Source organism: Hemitrygon akajei, chromosome 4, assembly GCF_048418815.1.
Source record: "Hemitrygon akajei chromosome 4, sHemAka1.3, whole genome shotgun sequence".
NCBI classification, from domain to species: Eukaryota; Metazoa; Chordata; class Chondrichthyes; order Myliobatiformes; family Dasyatidae; genus Hemitrygon; species Hemitrygon akajei.
Window position 1 is genome coordinate 150,080,714 of NC_133127.1, and position 17,342 is coordinate 150,098,055.

General features: G+C 38.7%; 1 protein-coding gene across 1 annotated transcript in view; it reads left to right on the forward strand.

The window, feature by feature from the left end:
• Nucleotides 1-17,342, forward strand: part of dync2h1 (dynein cytoplasmic 2 heavy chain 1) — a 440,753-nt gene that overhangs the window by 63,657 nt on the left and 359,754 nt on the right. Inside the window, exons 19-23 of the mRNA XM_073043598.1 lie at nucleotides 1,419-1,647; nucleotides 8,592-8,719; nucleotides 11,704-11,819; nucleotides 12,402-12,529; nucleotides 14,091-14,240. Of these exons, the coding sequence (XP_072899699.1) occupies nucleotides 1,419-1,647; nucleotides 8,592-8,719; nucleotides 11,704-11,819; nucleotides 12,402-12,529; nucleotides 14,091-14,240 (751 nt within the window). The remainder of the gene's footprint in view (nucleotides 1-1,418; nucleotides 1,648-8,591; nucleotides 8,720-11,703; nucleotides 11,820-12,401; nucleotides 12,530-14,090; nucleotides 14,241-17,342) is intronic.

A 17,342-nucleotide genomic window follows, 5' to 3' on the forward strand; every position in this document is an offset into this window, starting at 1 on the left:
TAAATATAATAAAAATTTAAATTATAAATCATAATTAGAAAATAGAAAAGGGGAAGTAAGGTAGTGCAAGTCAGGTCTGGATATTTGGAAGGTACGGCCCAGATCTGGGTCAGGATCTGTTCAGCAGTCTTATCACAGTTGGAAAGAAGCTGTTTCCAAACTTGGCCGTACGAATCTTCATGCTCCTGAACCTTCTCCCGGAGGGAAGAGGGACAAAAAGTGTGTTGGCTGGGTGGGTCTTGTCCTTGATTATTCTGTCAGTACTGATCCGACAGCGTGTGGTGTAAAGTGAGTCCAAGGATGGAAGATTGGTTTGTGTGATGTGCTGGGCTATGTTCACGATCTTCTGCAGCTTCTTCCAGTCTTGGACTGGACAACTTCCATACCAGGTTGTGATGTACCCTAGAAGAATGCTTTCTACAGTGCACCTATAAAAATTAGTGAGGGTTTTAGGGAACAGGCCAAATTTCTTCAGCTTTCTCAGGAAGTAAAGTCGCTGGTGGGCCTTCTTGGCAGTGGATTTTGCTTGGTTAGACCAAGTCAGGTCATTTGTGATATTCACCCCGAGAAACTTAAAGCTTTTGACTTGTTCCACCTGCACACCACTGATGTAGATGGGGTTTTGCGGTCCGCTACTCCTTCTGAAGTCAACAACCAATTCCTTCGTTTTGCTGACATTGAGGGATAGGTTATTGTCTTTGCACCATGCTATCAGGTGAATAGGAGAGATAAAAGCTTTGTGGGTTATTGTAACAATGTTAAGTAAATTGGAAGTGATTAGCATTAAAGGCTTTACAATAATTTTGGAGGAAAAGCTGGTGATCGAGAGCAATGCTTAAAAAGATAAAATAATGAAATTAAGGAACATTGTATATATGTCAGAACATTCACAGTACTTATAATATGGGAAGTGGATAGCACATTGGACATCTCAGGAAAACTATCACTGGATCAGCAATGTCATTGAATGAATGAAATGACACTGAAGATTACTGGTCCCTTGGATCAGATGGTTTTCTTCACAGTGTGCTGTAGGCATAGGTGAGAACCTGACGCATGCATTGTCAGTGGTCCTGCAAGGTCCTGTTGCTTCAGGAATTGTTCCTTAAAATTGCACATGGAAGAAGAGAGAGGGTGAGGAAGGGATATGGACTACTTATTGATACCATTGGCTATTGAGAAATGTACAATATATATCCACTTTTAGCAGATATTGGTTTATTGGAAACACCAGGGTCATTAGTTGGAGAAGTGTTTAACATGTTGTGATATCAAGTGGTGAACTTCCTTCTGCCCATTTTGTACTAGTGTTAAACAAATGAATATGCACAGCATAAAATGAGTTTAAGTTTTGTCTTATTTCCAAGTGCCTTCTGTTTGGAATAACGATTTATGTTTCTTTATTATATTCTTCGTAGACAAGGAAGGCTGCAATTTAGACCATCATTTGAAGAAATACGAGCAAAATACTACAGAGAAATGAAAAGGTTTATTTCTATTCCAAACCAGTTCAAGGGTGTAAGCGAACCTGGTGAAGATTCAATCTTTGTTACTATGATTGAGAGAAATGCAAAGGGTTTCATCACCGTTTATAGTAAAGCAGAAGATCTGTTCAAACGCTTGGCAGCGACATTGGATAAGTTTCAGGTAAAATATTTTGTCGTATTGTATAAGAACCCAATTTTGATTTTCTAATTTGAAATATCCTATGTGTGATATAGAATCATAGAACAATACAAATCAGAAAGAGGCATTCCGGAAGGCCATGATGTCAGTGCTGGTTTTTTGAAAAAGCTATCCAAATTTTTTTACTCCTTTGTTTTTGCCCTATTTTTTTCCCTTCAAGTATTTATCTAATTCCCTTTTGCAAGTTTGTATTGAGTGTGCTTCTGCTATCTTTTCAAATGTGATTGATCACATTAATATGCTGCAGCTTAAAAGATTTTCTTCATCTATTTCAGGTTCTTTTGTCAAATAGCTCAAAATAGGTTGCTGACTTTTTTATCATTGGAAGTAATTTTTCTCATTTATTTTGATTTTTTTCATGAATTTGAGCATCTGAATCACGTATCCCTTTAATTATTTTTTTTGTCATAGAAAGCAAACCTAGCTTCTCTGGTCTTGCTACACTTTTTACTCATTATTTGTGTAAAATTGATAATCATTTCAGTAAAATCCCTGCTGTATTTCTTCAAGGCATTGAGATCCTGTCTATTGTGTAATTCTAGCATCTAACTCTTGTTTTCTGATGATTTAGAATGAAAGCCTTGTACTCCAAGCTTATAATTAAAAACCCAAAGGTCTTTTTAATGCTCTTTGCATCCTATATTACCTTTAAAGGTTTATTTGTATATTCCCTCTGATGTCTGTAGTCCTCCTCACCTTTTTCAATTTGCCCCTTTAAGTAGTTCACATAATAAGTTAAGCATGCACTGATCGCACTTTACTGTATCGTTTTTACCCCACATGCATCAGATTGTTTCAAAAACAGTTACAAATCTTAACTTTGCAACTTCCCACTGAACATGTTTAAAGATAAAAATATTGCATGAATTCCGTCTGCCTACCGTTTATCAGTCGACTTTTAAACTTTATTCAATTCTGTTGCAGTCTGATATAAACAGCTTCATTTTATGCATAATATCATTTCCAATTAGGCTTCTTTTAACTAAAGACACACTCTGTCTTTGCTTTTAGGTTTAGTAGAGGATTTGCCTCTTTTTTCTTACTTTTTTAAAATCTGCCACATCCTTCTCTTCATTTGGTCTGAATTGGTTCTTGAGAAATAGCACGTGCAGTAGACTGTTGCACCAAAATGTCATTATATATCAGATAGGGGAGGGTTGACCATAATTATCTTTTTATTGCAATTGTATGTAAGTTGTACCTTGAAGGACTGAAAAAAATTTTGAATTGTAGAACCTTCAATGTAATATTGATGGTGTCAATATTTCTTGTTCTGTTGGAAAATGTCTTTGTTCAACACTGCTCATCTCTACAAAAGGCATTAAACTGGACTCTATTTGAGCAGACAACACCCATAAGTTCCTTTTTGCAACAGTGAATTTCAGAATATTTTATGCTGTTTAGTATTAGCTTGGAATGATCCAGTTAGGGGCACAGAAATTCAGCACAACTATTAACTAGTTTAATCTGGGAACTTAATTCTAGCCTTGATATGTTGCAAAGGTAGCTGTAGTTCACCACAGAACTCTGTCAGGACACTCATGAAAACGTGAAATGTGGAAAAATTGAGCTACCCTACAAAATATCATGAAATTAGTTAAAATGATGCTTGCAAAAAAATGTTCGGGTAGTTTACACCCAAACAATTCTAACATAGATTCACATACTTCATATAAGCAGATAAATTAGGAGCCAGTTGTCATTGGGGTAGCATCTCCAAACTTTCCTGTGGTGGGTAGCATTGGAAAAGAATCTGTGTGTTGCAAGGACGTGGCTGGGGACGGATCCAAATGCAGGACACAGGTGCAGAGACAGAGTCGTGAGGTGTTAGCACTGTCGCGAACGTGGAACCAGTATCCAGGAGAGTCTTCACATGGAGACAAGGTTTACATAGAATATCCAGGAAATGATGCGGACCTTAGAACTGACAATCCTAAGGAATCAGGAAACGAGGTTTATTCACACAAGAGTTGACCAGCGAACTGGCAAAGCATGCCTGTGACGCCCGAGTTTTATCCTCTGTTCGCTAATGGGACCAGGTGTGCTGTAATTAATGGAACGAGCAATAATTGGGAATCAGCCGACAGGAATTAAGGCACAATCGATGAGATAATAGTAAGATGGGGAATTGCCAGAGGGGACCATGACAGTAATATAGAATTCAAATATATTCTACTGTTATTCAGCTGTAAATAAGATATGAAGCACAATCTACTGTAAATATGTTTTAAAGTAGAGGATAGCTGTTATCCTCAAGACACTAGCTACTGAGAATATCTGCAGTGGTGCCACCACCGAGGCACCCATGGAATCACTACATCAACAGGTAAAAAGTCAAAAACTTTCTGGGTGTTAACTTATGCACACTAAGTGAGCTTTGAAAGTAGCTTAAGCAGTTGGAAGTGAGTTTTGAACCTATCCAGTCAGGTCTCTAATGTTTTTTAAACAGTGGAAATAGCAACGGGCTAACAGAATGTGCTACTAGCTCTACTACGGTTGTTCCAACTGTCATATGTTGGAACTTTTCAACTCCAGTTTGCATTGTGATAGTTGCAAATGGAGTTTATGTGAGTGTAATGAAGTCATTAGCTTTGCATCTGATGTTACTAATGTGGATTGTGAACTTATTGGTGTGATTTTGCTAGGAAATCTGTCTGTGCAAACTACTTAAAGTAAACATTTTTTCGTGATTAACACTAAAATAAAAATGAATGCAATGTGATCCAATTTCTAAAGTGTATTATGCACATCTAAAGATAGGCTTACACAACCTGTACACAAATTGAAGCAAATTGACACCCATAGTGCCAGAATAACTGAGATGCTATAGTGCTTATAAAAAGTATTCACCCCCCCACCAGAAGTTCATGCTTTATTATTTTACAACATTAAATCACAGTGGATTTAAATGGGCTTTTTTAAAAAAACATCAACAAAAAAAGATTCTTTCATGTCAAAGTGAAAGCAGATCTCTGCAAAGTGATTTTAGTCATTGCCACTATGGAAAAAGGCGCTGATTATCAACTCTACTTATGCCTCTTATTATCTTATCATATGTTGTTTCATCCTCCTTTGCTCCAAAAAGAAAAGGCCTAACTTACTCATCTTCCCTCATGAGACATGTTCTCAAATTCAGGCAGCATTATGGTAAATCTCTATGGTAAATCTGTTCTCTCTAAAGCTACCATATCCTATAATGAGGTGACTAGATATGAACATAATACTCCAATTGTAGTCTAGCCAAAATTTTATAGAGCTACAACATGACCTTGTGGTTCTTGAACTCAATCCCCTGACTAGTGAAAGACAGCACATCATATGCCTTTTTAACCTCCCTCTCAACTTGCACAGTAACTTTGAGGGATCTAACACAGGAAAAATAATACAATGTAACCATTGGAGTGAAATGGTATCGGTGTATGATTCAGTGTAAATAATTTTGCCTTTCAGTTTAGTGAAGAAGGTCGCATGTTTGTCTTCAATGCTTGGTGCACTGAATATAAGAGTAAGGAAGTCAAGTTGTGGTTGTATATAACTTTGGTTAGGCTGTACGTGGAGTATTGTGTACAATTCTGGTTGCCCCATTACAGGAAAGATGTGGAAGCTGTGGAAAGGGCACAGAAGAGTTTTACCAGGATGTTGCCTGGATTAGACGGTTTGAGCAATAAAGAAAGGTTGGACAACTAGGGTTATTTTCTCTGGAACCTCAGAGCCTGAAGGAAGACCTGACATAAGTTTATAAAATTAATGGAGCATTGACAGAAGCATTTTCTGATGGTTGAAAGGACATGCATTTAAGGTGAGAGTGGGAAACATTTAAGGGAGCAGATATAATAGTGGGCTACTTGATTCGGCTCCTCTAATCTACCTGTGACACAACTTTCAAGGAATTATAGATCTGTATTTCCAGATTCCTTTGCTCTACTGCACACCTTAGTGTCCTACTATATATTGTGTAAGTCTTACCCTGGTTTGTCCTGCCAAAGTACAGCAGCTCATTTTTTTTTGCATTAATTTCTATCAGCCATTTTTCAGCATATTTTTCCAGTTGTACCAGATCATGCTGCATGCTTTGATAGCCTTTCTCGCTACTACTACTGATGTCTATCATCTGCAAACTTGTTGATCGACATTATCATATTATCATTAATATAGATAATGAACAACAGACCTATCACCAATCCCTACAGCTCACCGCTAGTGACAGGCTGACAGTCAGAGAGATAACTTTCTACTACCACTCTCTGTCTTCTCCTGCTAAGCCAATACTGAATTCCGTTTACTACTTCATCTTGAATGACTTAACTTTCTGGACCGGCCTTCCATGTGGGACTTTGTCAGAGGCTTTGATAAAGTGCATGTAAACAATGTCCACTTCCTTTCCTTCATCATCTTTATAAACTCCTTGTAAATCTGTCTATGATTGGTTTAACATACCTGAAGCCGTGTTGACTATCCCTAATCTGGCTCTGTCTATCCATATTCTTAGATATCCTAGAGTCATAGAGCACCAAAGCCTAGAAACAGATCCTTCATTCCAACTCGTCTGTGCCAAACTATTATTCTGCCTAGACCCATCAATCTGAACCCAGACCATAGCCCTCTATTTCTCTCCTATTCATGGACTTATCCAAACTTCTCTTAAACGTTGAAATTGAATCTGCATTCACCACTTCCACTATCAGCTCATTCCACACTCTCACCACCCTCTGAGTGAAGCAGTTTCCCTCATGTTCTCCTTTCACCTTTCACTCTCAATCCATGACCTTTAGTTCTAGTCTCACCTACCTCAGTAGAAAAAGCCTGTATGCATTTACCCTATATATACCCCTCATAATTTGTGTACCTTTATCAAATCTCCCCAGGGAATAAAGTACTATGCTATCCCTTTGAATGCCCTCCAGTAATTTACCAATTAACTAAGTTGGTCCCTTATTGTACTTTTTCACTTAATATATCTGTACAGTCACTTGGGATTCTCCTTCACTTTGTCTGCTAGTATGGCATGTAACTCAAATAACCTCTGACAACCAACTCCGACCACTGGCCTTCATGTGTGGCTTAGTTATTAAGCCCGATAGAACTGTTTCTACTGACAGGAGAAGGAGCAAAAGTGGGCTAGTGGCACCTTAAAACTAGTCACTTTTGTCAGCCATGGTTGGCAGCTCATCTAGGAGAAGGAAAACACTGATCTCAAACCTCCAATGCCTTATGGCCATACCCAGTCATGGGGAAGGCTTTAGAAATAAACCCTGAGGGAAAAATCTGGAGCTGAAGTCCCTACGTCGAGTTCAATGTTGACTAGCAACTCCTGCGATGCTGCTGGTACCAAACTATATTGGTCTCTGCCATTCCTTTGGGTTCATCAGATGCACGGAGAGAGGGAGCCAGCTACATGGGCAACAACCTGCACTCCACATTGTACTGCCCTGGCTTTCATATCTAGACAGCAAGGTTGCAACATCCATGGTCGACCCTGTCTGACAGAGGCCTTAATGTTGGCAAGAGCAGCCTTTTTTTTTAGCCCTCCTGATTTCCGTCTTATGTGTTCTTTTGTATTTCTTATACTCCTCAAGTACTTCATTTATTCTTTGCTGCCTATATCTGGTCTGCATTCTTCCTTCTCCTTAACAAGGGCAACAATATCTGTGAAACCAGTTAGATAGATAGATAGATAGATAGATACTTTATTCATCCCCATGGGGAAATTCAACTTTTTTTCCAATGTCCCATACACTTGTTGTAGCAAAACTAATAACATACAATACTTAACTCAGTAAAAAATATGATATGCATCTAAATCACTATCTCAAAAAGCATTAATAATAGCTTTTAAAAAGTTCTTAAGTCCTGGCGGTTGAATTGTAAAGCCTAATGGCATTGGAGAGTATTGACCTCTTCATCCTGTCTGAGGAGCATTGCATCGATAGTAACCTGTTGCTGAAACTGCTTCTCTGTCTCTGGATGGTGCTATGTAGAGGATGTTCAGAGTTTTCCATAATTGACCGTAGCCTACTCAGCGCCCTTCGCTCAGCTACCGATGTTAAACTCTCCAGTACTTTGCCCACGACAGAGCCCGCCTTCCTTACCAGCTTATTAAGACGTGAGGCATCCCTCTTCTTAATGCTTCCTCCCCAACATGCCACCACAAAGAAGAGGGCGCTCTCCACAACTGACCTATAGAACATCTTCAGCATCTCACTACAGACATTGAATGACGCCAACCTTCTAAGGAAGTACAGTCGACTCTGTGCCTTCCTGCACAAGGCATCTGTGTTGGCAGTCCAGTCTAGCTTCTCGTCTAACTGTACTCCCAGATACTTGTAGGTCTTAACCTGCTCCACACATTCTCCATTAATGATCACTGGCTCCATATGAGGCCTAGATCTCCTAAAGTTAGCCCTACTTTTTATTCTAACAGGAGCTTACAAATTCAGTACTCTCAATATTTCACTTTTGAAGGCCTCTCACTTGCCATGCACCCCTTTTCCAGAAAACTATCTATCCCAATCCACATCTGCCAGATCTCTTATGATGCCATCAAAATTGGCCTTTTACCGATTTTGAATCTTAACTCAAAGATATCCTTATCGGTAATTATCTTGAAACTAATAGAATTTTGATCACTAGATCCAAAGTATTCCCCTACACATCACTTCTAATACCTGCCCTGTTTCATCTCTAAGAGGTGATCCAGTATTGCACCCTCCCTACATATTGGTTGGTTGTGAACTGTAAAATAACTTATCTAACATTACTTACATTTCTTTTCTTTTGTTACAATTTTTATTAACATTCAAAACAAAAAGAGTCAATTAACAATATGCAGATAACTTATTGGAAACCTTATCTTCAATTGTTAATTCATTAACTATACTTAATGGTGAATTTCTTTTTCCTGACAGGAATGGGTTGTACTTGGACAAGTGAATGTTGAAGTATTAGTTGAAGAAAGTCTCCATACTGTGCATGACTGGGAGAAGAATTTCAAGGCTCTCAAAGGAAAAGGAAAGGATTCTGAGAAGCTTCCAAGGTTGAATTTTTGGCTTTATAAATATATATCATTACTAAAAAAATTATTACAAAGTAATATGATGGGAGAAACAAAGTAGACTGCAGATGTTAATTTAGTAAGGAACGATGGATGCAAGAACAATATTTTCAGACTTCTACAATTATTAATGGATTATAACAGAATTTGAGATATAACTGGTCAGTCCGACTTAATCATCGCTAGCAATATCTATTGTCCTAAGAACATTAAAAAATAGAAGCAGAAGCATTCAACCCCTTCTGCTTGCTCCATCATTCATGATGGCTGATCTTTCACCTCAATGCCTCCTTTCTGCAATTGCCGTATACATAGAATTTCAGATATTAGAGAAATCAATCTGTCTTTGTAAACATCATTAATTGAGTACAGGACTGAAGGTTATATTCAAATGCATGTGTGTTATAAGAAATAAAGTAGATAATTGTAGTGCTGTTAGAAATTGACAGAAATTGATGTGGGCATTGCAGAAATATTGAAAGAGATCACTGCTGGGAGCTTAACATTCAAGGATATACATCATATCGAAAGGAAAGGTAGATGGGCAGAGGGGCTGTTAAAATGTTGTTAAAATATGAAATCAAATCTGTAGAAAAAAGTGACATGGGATCAGAAGATGTGCTTTTGTGGGTAGAGTTAAGAAGCTGCAAGGGTATAAAGACCCTGATTGGAGTTATGTACAGGCCTCCGAACAGTAGCCAGGATGTGGTATACACGTTACAACGGGAGATAGAGAAGACATGTAAAAACAGCAGTGTTACAATGGTCATAAGGATTTCAATTTCCAGGCAGATTGTGAAAATCAGGTTGGTGCTGGATCCCAAGAGAAGAAATTTGTAAAATGCCTACAAGATGGCCTTTTAGAACAGCTTGTGGTCAAACCACTAGGAGAAATGTAATTCTGGATTGCATGTTGTATAGTTAATCAGATTTGATTAAGGAGTTTAAGGTTGGGAGCCCAAAGGAGCTAGTGGTCATGACATGATAAAATAATGCAGTTTGAGAAGGGCAAGCTAAAATAAGATCTATCGGCATTACAGTTGAGTAAAGGTAACTGCAGAGTCAAGAGATCAGAGTTGGCCAAAGTAGCTTGGAAGGAGACACTATCAGGGCTGACAGTAAAGCAGAAATGGCTGGAGTTTCTGGCAGTAATTTGGAAGACACAAGATTGATTCATCCCAGAGAAGAACAAGCATTCTAAAGCGGGGTTCCCAACATTTTTTTATGCCATGGACCCCTACCATTAACCAAGTTGAGAACCCCTGTTCTAAAGGGAAGATGAGACAACCTTGGATGTAAGGGAAGTCAAATACAGCATAAACACAAAAGAGAGGCCATGCAGTATAGCAAAATCTGGTGAGACGCAAGAGGATTGGAAAGCTTGTAAAAAACAATAGAAGACAATTAAAAGCTGAGGAGAGAAAGATGAAATCTGAAGGTAAGCTAGCCAATAATATAAAAGAGGACGTCAAAAATTACTTGAGAAATATAAAGATTAAATGAGCCAAGAGTGGACATTGGGCTGCTGAAAAATGGTGCTGGAGAGGTAGTAATAGGGAACATTGAAATGGTGAATGAACTGAAAAAGTATTTAGAGTCATTTTTTACTGTGGAAGATACCAGCAGTACACTAGAAATTTGAGAGTGTCAGGTGGCAGAAGTGAGTGCAGTCACTATTACTAAGGAGAGGCTGATTGAGAAGCTGAAATGTCTGACGCTCGTGGATAAGTCAACTGGCCGAGATGAACTACATCCTACGGTTCAGAATGGTAGCTGAAGAGATTGTGGAGGAATTAGTAGTGATCTTTCAAGAATCACTAGATGATGTTTCAGGGCTCTTGGTGGTACACAATAAAATGGGCCAAAATCCCCATGGTTTCCTGGTGGCATTGTGGCTGATTTTGCAGATGATACAAAGATTGGCAGAGGACCAGGTAGTGTTAAGAAACCAGGAATTTTGTGGAAGGACTTGGATAGATAGAAGAATGGGCAAAGAAGTGGCATATGGAATGTGGTGTAAGGACGTGTATGGTCATATACTTTAGTAGAAGAAATAAATGTGTAAACTGTTTTCTTAATGAAAACAAATTCAAAAATTGGAAGTACAAAATGATTTGGGAGTCCTAGGGATTAACTTGCTAAAGATTAACTTGCAGATTGAGTTGGTAGTACAGAACGCAAATGCAATGTTAGAACTCATTTTGAGAGGACTAGAATATAAAAGCAAGTATGTAATGATGAAGCGTTATAAGGCATTTGTCATATCAAATTTGTAGTATTGTGAGTTGTTTTGTACACCATGTCTGATAAAGAATGTGCTGGCACTAGAAAAGGTCCAAAGAAGGTTCACAAGAATAATCCTGATAATGAAAGGGTTAATGTATAAGGAGTGTTTCATGGCTCTGAGCCTGTATTTGCTGGAGTTCGGAAGAAGAATCAGGGAGGTTTCATTGAATCCTACTGAATATTGAAAAGCCGAGATAGAGTGGATGTGCAGAGGATATTCCCAATAGTGGGAGAGTCTAGGATCAGAGGTCACAACTACAGAATAGGAGGACCTCCCTTTAGAACAGAGATAAAGAGGAATTTCTTCAGCCAAAGGGTGGTGAACGTGTGGAATTCATTGCCACAGACAGTTGTGAATGCCAGGTTGTTGGGTATATTTAAAGTGGAGGTTGACAGGTACGTATTTAGAAAGGGTATCAAAGGTTATGGGAAAAGGCATGAGAATGGGTTTGAGAGGGAAATAAGTCAGCCATGATCGAATGACAGAGCAGACTTGATGATATTTGGTCTAATGGTCTAGTCACATGCAGGCTTTGCAAACCTCTTTAATTTGGGAAGGGTTGGATAAAATTCCCAGTACTAAAAGCTTGCATAAGATATGATATACAGTGAATGATAATTTTCTTATCTTTTTGAGTGAACTAATGTGAAAGTGACAAAAGATTTTTCAAATCTTGTAGTGTTGTGAAAGTGGATTGTATTACAATTAACTGTAACCCAGTGAAAGCTGTGATTGATGACCTGATTCAGATGCTGTTTGATGCCTTGCTACAGTCATTAAGGAAGTCTATACAAGGTAATACCATTGATATAATTCTTTAGGCAACAATACTCATTTTAGTATACTGAGGTGCATCTAATTTACTCATTGTGTTTATTCATTAATGGAATATGGCTATCACAGTTAATATTCAGTAACTACTCCATGAGGTGTGCCATCTTCCTTAACTCATCAATATTCTGAGACACAAATAATCGTAACACTGTGGAATTGATTTAACTTGAACTGTGATATGTACATCTTTAATTTATGAAGAAGTTAATAGAAGTTGGCATTCTATAAAAATCAAAAATGGTGCAATCTGAAGGTTACAATGAACTGTCACAGGAGTTGCAAGGTTAAAGAGTGCATTCATTTTGAAATTAAATTTATTTAAAGCAATTACTCACTGGTGTGTCATTTAACAAATTCTGACTTTATAAATTTGTATGCTAACGTGGCACAGTTTTTAAACTAAACTGAGCACATTGGGTAGGAACTTACTTTCGAACTAAAATGGTAACAATCAATAATTATACTTTCAACTTAAGGAATCCTTCTGATCATGATATTTTGCAACCATTGCATTTTGTTTTTGCATGTAATTCTGCCATTCAGTGAATGTCCATGAGATTGACAGTTTTGTAAATGATGCAATGGAATTGTTATCAAAAAGACCTGAGACAGTGGAAGAAATTGGAGAAGCAAATTCAAAACATATGGAGATTTCTTCAAAAAAACCTCAGGTGAGAATACTTCAGTAGAAAGGGAAATTATGTAATTATAAAGCTAGAGAAAAAATAATTATATGTTCTAAAAATAAGCCTATATTATTCCTATTCAGTTCTCAATATGATGTTTAATCAGAAGTATAAATTAATCTGTATTTCATTGTTACAAATGGTGCTTACAAGAACTATGTGATAACTCCCTATTTACAATTTTTAAAACAAAATGTATTTTTAACCAGTGCTGTGTTTTTTTCTTTGGACATTTATTGTATAAAATATTTAAAAAATGTAATTATGATTCCCAGTTTTAACTTTCAGTGCGTTGAACTGGAATTGAGCTTGAACTAGGTGAGCATTTAAGCTGAGGACCTTGGGTCAAAATTTACTATCAGAATAATATTGCAAGTATTTACATATATGAAGTGGTACAATGGCTTCAGGAGAGGACTAGATGTGGAGTTAACTTGAGATCGCAAAAGTTGATGCTTCCCTTGTACCACTCCATCACAATGAAGATTTCATGCTGACTAGCTCACCACTGAAAAACACTGGATCTTCATTTACTCACTTACCAGTCAGTAAGATCATGGCCAATCTTTTACATCAGCACCAGTTTCCTATAATCATTCTATATTTCTTGGTTCTGTTAACCTCTAAATAATATGGATTAGTGATGCCCTTAATTTCTACAAACAATCTATTTAAGTTTAACTAAAACTTAATTATTATATACATGGTGCCTCATTGCCTCATGTTTCAATTTTTATTGGATATTTTGAAAATATAATTTAAAATAAACAATATTGCTCATTACACATTCAGATGGAAATATAACATAAAGATTTTTACTCCTTATGTATGTGAAAGATATAAGAAATAAAGTCAATTCAATAAAATTCAATATTTCATTACTTTGGTATTTTTCTTCCTAAAGTGATTGCTGTTACCCGATTTGAAATTGAATTCACCCAATCTAAATTATATATTTAGATAATTTTCCTCACTGTCTTTCAATCTGATTGTTTAAGAACCATGATGAGCTGATGCTGTCCAGGTTTAATCACCTTAACCACCTTCACTCTTAGCAACTTCCCACGTGAAACCAAATGGTGCAAGGATAATCCTAAACTAAGCAGACTTCCTCCCATAACAAAATTATGACTCAGTTAAAAAATATATTTTGAGAATAGGAACTCCTTCCTTAAGCTCTTGTTAATTCATTTTTCTGATATGCTATGAAGAGTGGAACTAGTCAACGAAATAGAATTGGTATAGAACTGATTTATAATTTATCCATAGTTTGTGCTACATTTATTGTTTGCATTGTAACGATGTGCTACACACAGCGCTGAAATAACGACATGCAGTCGGTAAGTCGTTTTGAGACTAGTTTATTCAAACTTCGCGGCGCTGGCATTTAATCCCTAGCGCCCGCCCTCTCCGGGCAGAAGTGACGTCAGAGGTGCATTACCAAAGCCACCCGCGCGCTGGCTATTTGTGAGCTGGTTCGCCTGCGCAGAAAGTGGGTCGCCACAGCATCACTAATAATTATTTTGAATTCTACAATTTCTTTTAGCTTTTACCACTGTTTCAAGATGCTGAAGAGAAAAATAAGTTGCTGCGTTCTGTAGCAGGCGGTGGTCTTGAGATTCTTAGTAGTCTAAGAGCAAAATGGGACAAATTTCAATTAATGATGGAGAGCCATCAGCTTATGGTGAATGAACAGGTAAGCCTAGTGTATGCTTAATAAAGCAAAGTACTTAAGAGCTAGCAATCTGAAATAAAATGGGACATGTTGTAAATAATAAGCAAATCAGGGAACAAATATAGGAATTAAATTGCGTAATGTTTCAGGCTAATGAACTTTAACCAGAATTAGTAGCTTTTAGAGATGTACAAATTTTATCACTCAAAGGTAGGGGAAGAGGAAGGAAGAACAAAGGGGAGAGCTTGTGAAAATGTGGAATGCAGGAGAGTTTAGTGGACCAAAGGGATGATGGTACAAAAAAACATGGTGGTAGTAGTAGAACAAGGGAAAACGATGGATTAGAGAATTATGAGTTGAACTGTATGTTAATTGGAAAGATTCCAAAATGCTGAGTCAAAAATAAAATTCTATTGCTTTGTATTGCATTGAACTTCAGCAGAAAAATGTAGGAAGCTATGTTTCTAGGACAGGCATTTGGGGCAGAGAATTAAAGTGTCAAGCACCATGAAACTCAATGACATGCTTGAAGGTTGATCGCAAATGTTCACGAAGCTATCGTCCATTGTGTTTCTGATGTTGCTCATGTAGATGAGACCAAACTGTGAGTGGCAGAGATAAATCGAATTTTACAAGTATGTGGCTGTTTCATCTGAGCATGGAAAAGAAATGACATGCTTGTGGAAATTGTAGATTTTTATTGAGGAAATAGTTGCTACAGAAAGCTAAATGAGGGACTATAGAGATTTATTCAATGCTGGTTTCATTCTGGTTTTGCTAGGAAATAAAGAGGATGAAAACTGTATTTTCTTTGTGCTTTATCTTGTGAATTGTCATCAGTCAAAGCATTGAATATGGATGCTGCGATGTTATGTTACAGTTGTACAAGGTATTGGTGAGGCTGTATTTGCATATGGTGTTCAGTTTTGGTCACCTTGCTATAGGAAAAATGCTGTTGAAATGTAAGGAGTGCAGAGGAGATTTATGAAGGCATTGCTGGGACTCAAAGGACTGAGTTATGGAGAGAAATTGAGCAGATAGAGATGTTATTTCATTGGGATATAGGAGAATGAGGGGTGACCTTATAGAAATATATTAAATCATGAGGGACGTGTTTATAGTCTTTTCCCCAGGGGTAGGCAATGAAGGACTAATGGCTGTACGTTTAAGGTGAAAAGGAAAAGATTTAATAGGAACCCGGGGGCGTAACTTTTTACTTAGAGGTTGGTCAGTATATGGAATAAGCTGCTACAGAAAGTGATTGAAGTGATTGAAAGTGATTGAAACATTAACAATTTTTAAAAATACATGGAAAGGCTTAGAGGAATATGGACCAAACATGGGCAAATTGGATTAGATTAGAGGGGGAGTCTGAGTCAGCATGGACCAGTTGGGCTGAGGAGCTTGTTGCTGTGCTCTATGACTAAGTGCAGAGGAAAGAAAGCATGTAATTCATACTGTACTTCTCAGTATATGTTTGCAGGAGGAGATTAATTATATGTATGCTAACACTACTGTTGTTGACTTTGCTAGATCATACAATTCCCATCATGCTGTACTGCTGTTTTGTTACACGCTGATAAGTTTTTAATGGATCAGTGGTAAAGGAGGTTAGCCCCTAATAATCACCAATTACAGGACATCACCAGGACATCACCAATTACAGGACAACATCACCTGACTGTGCGGGTGATGCCTCCCTCCCAGATGCGCTGAATAACTTCTACGCCCATTTTGAGGCGAAAAATGATGTGGCGGCGAGGAAGTCCACCCCTCCTACAAATGACCAGGTGCTGTGTCTCATTGTGGCCGATGTGAGAAGAACCCTGTGCAGGGTCAACCCACTGGACCAGACAACATTCCTGGTAGAGTGCTCAGAGGATGTGCAGACCAGCTAGCAGATGTTCTCACTGACATCTTCAACATCTCCCTGAGCAGTGCCACCGTTCAACGTGCTTCAAGGCCGCCACCATCGTCCCCATGCTGAAGAAGTCTTCAGTGTCCTGCCTAAATGGCTACCATCCCGTCGCACTCACATCCATCATGAAGTGTTTCCAGAGGCTCGTCATGAGGCATATCAAGACCCTGCTGCCCCCCTCACTGGACCCCCTGCAGTTTGCATACCGTCCCAACCGCTCAACAGACGACGCTAATGCCATCACCCTCCACCTGGCCCTAACCCACCTGGACAAAAAAGACACATACATTCAAATGCTGTTCATAGACTTCAGTTCAGTATTCAACACAATCATCCCACAGAAACTGATTGGAAAGCTGAGCCTACTGGGCCTGAACACCTCCCTCTGCAACTGGATCCTAGATTTCCTGACTAGGGGACCTCAGTCAGTCTGGATCGGAGGCAGCATCTCCAACACCATCACACTGAGCACAGGGATCCCCCAGGGCTGTGTGCTCAGTCCACTGCTGTTCACTCTGCTGACCCATGACTGTGCTGCAACACACAGCTCGAACCACATCATCAAGTTTGCTGATGACACGACTATGGTGGGTCTCATCAGCAAGAACGATGAGTCAGCTTACAGAGAGGAGGTGCAGTGGCTAATGGACTGGTGCAGAGCCAACAACCTGTCTCTGAATGTGAACAAAACAAAAGAGATGGTTGTTGACTTCAGGAGGGCACGGAGCAACCACTCCCCGCTGAACATCGACGGCTCCTCGGTAGAGATTGTTAAGAGCACCAAATTTCTTGGTGTTCACCTGGCGGAGAATCTCACCTCATCTCAACACCAGCTCCATAGCAAAGAAAGCCCAGCAGTGTCTCTACTTTCTGCGAAGGCTGAGGAAAGTCTATCTCCCACCCCCCATTCTCATCACATTCTACAGGGGTTGTATTGAGAGCATCCTGACCAGCTGTATCACTGCCTGGTTCAGAAATTGCACCATCTCAGATCACAAGACCCTTCAGCGGATAGTGAAGTCAGCTAAGAAGATCATCGGGGTCTCTCTTCCCGCCATCATGGAAATTTACACTACACGCTGCATCCGCAAAGCAAACAGCATTATGAAGGACCCCATGCACCCCTCATACAAATTCTTCTCCCTCCTGCCGTCTGGGAAAAGGCACCGAAGCATTCGGGCTCTCAGGATCAGACTATGTAACAG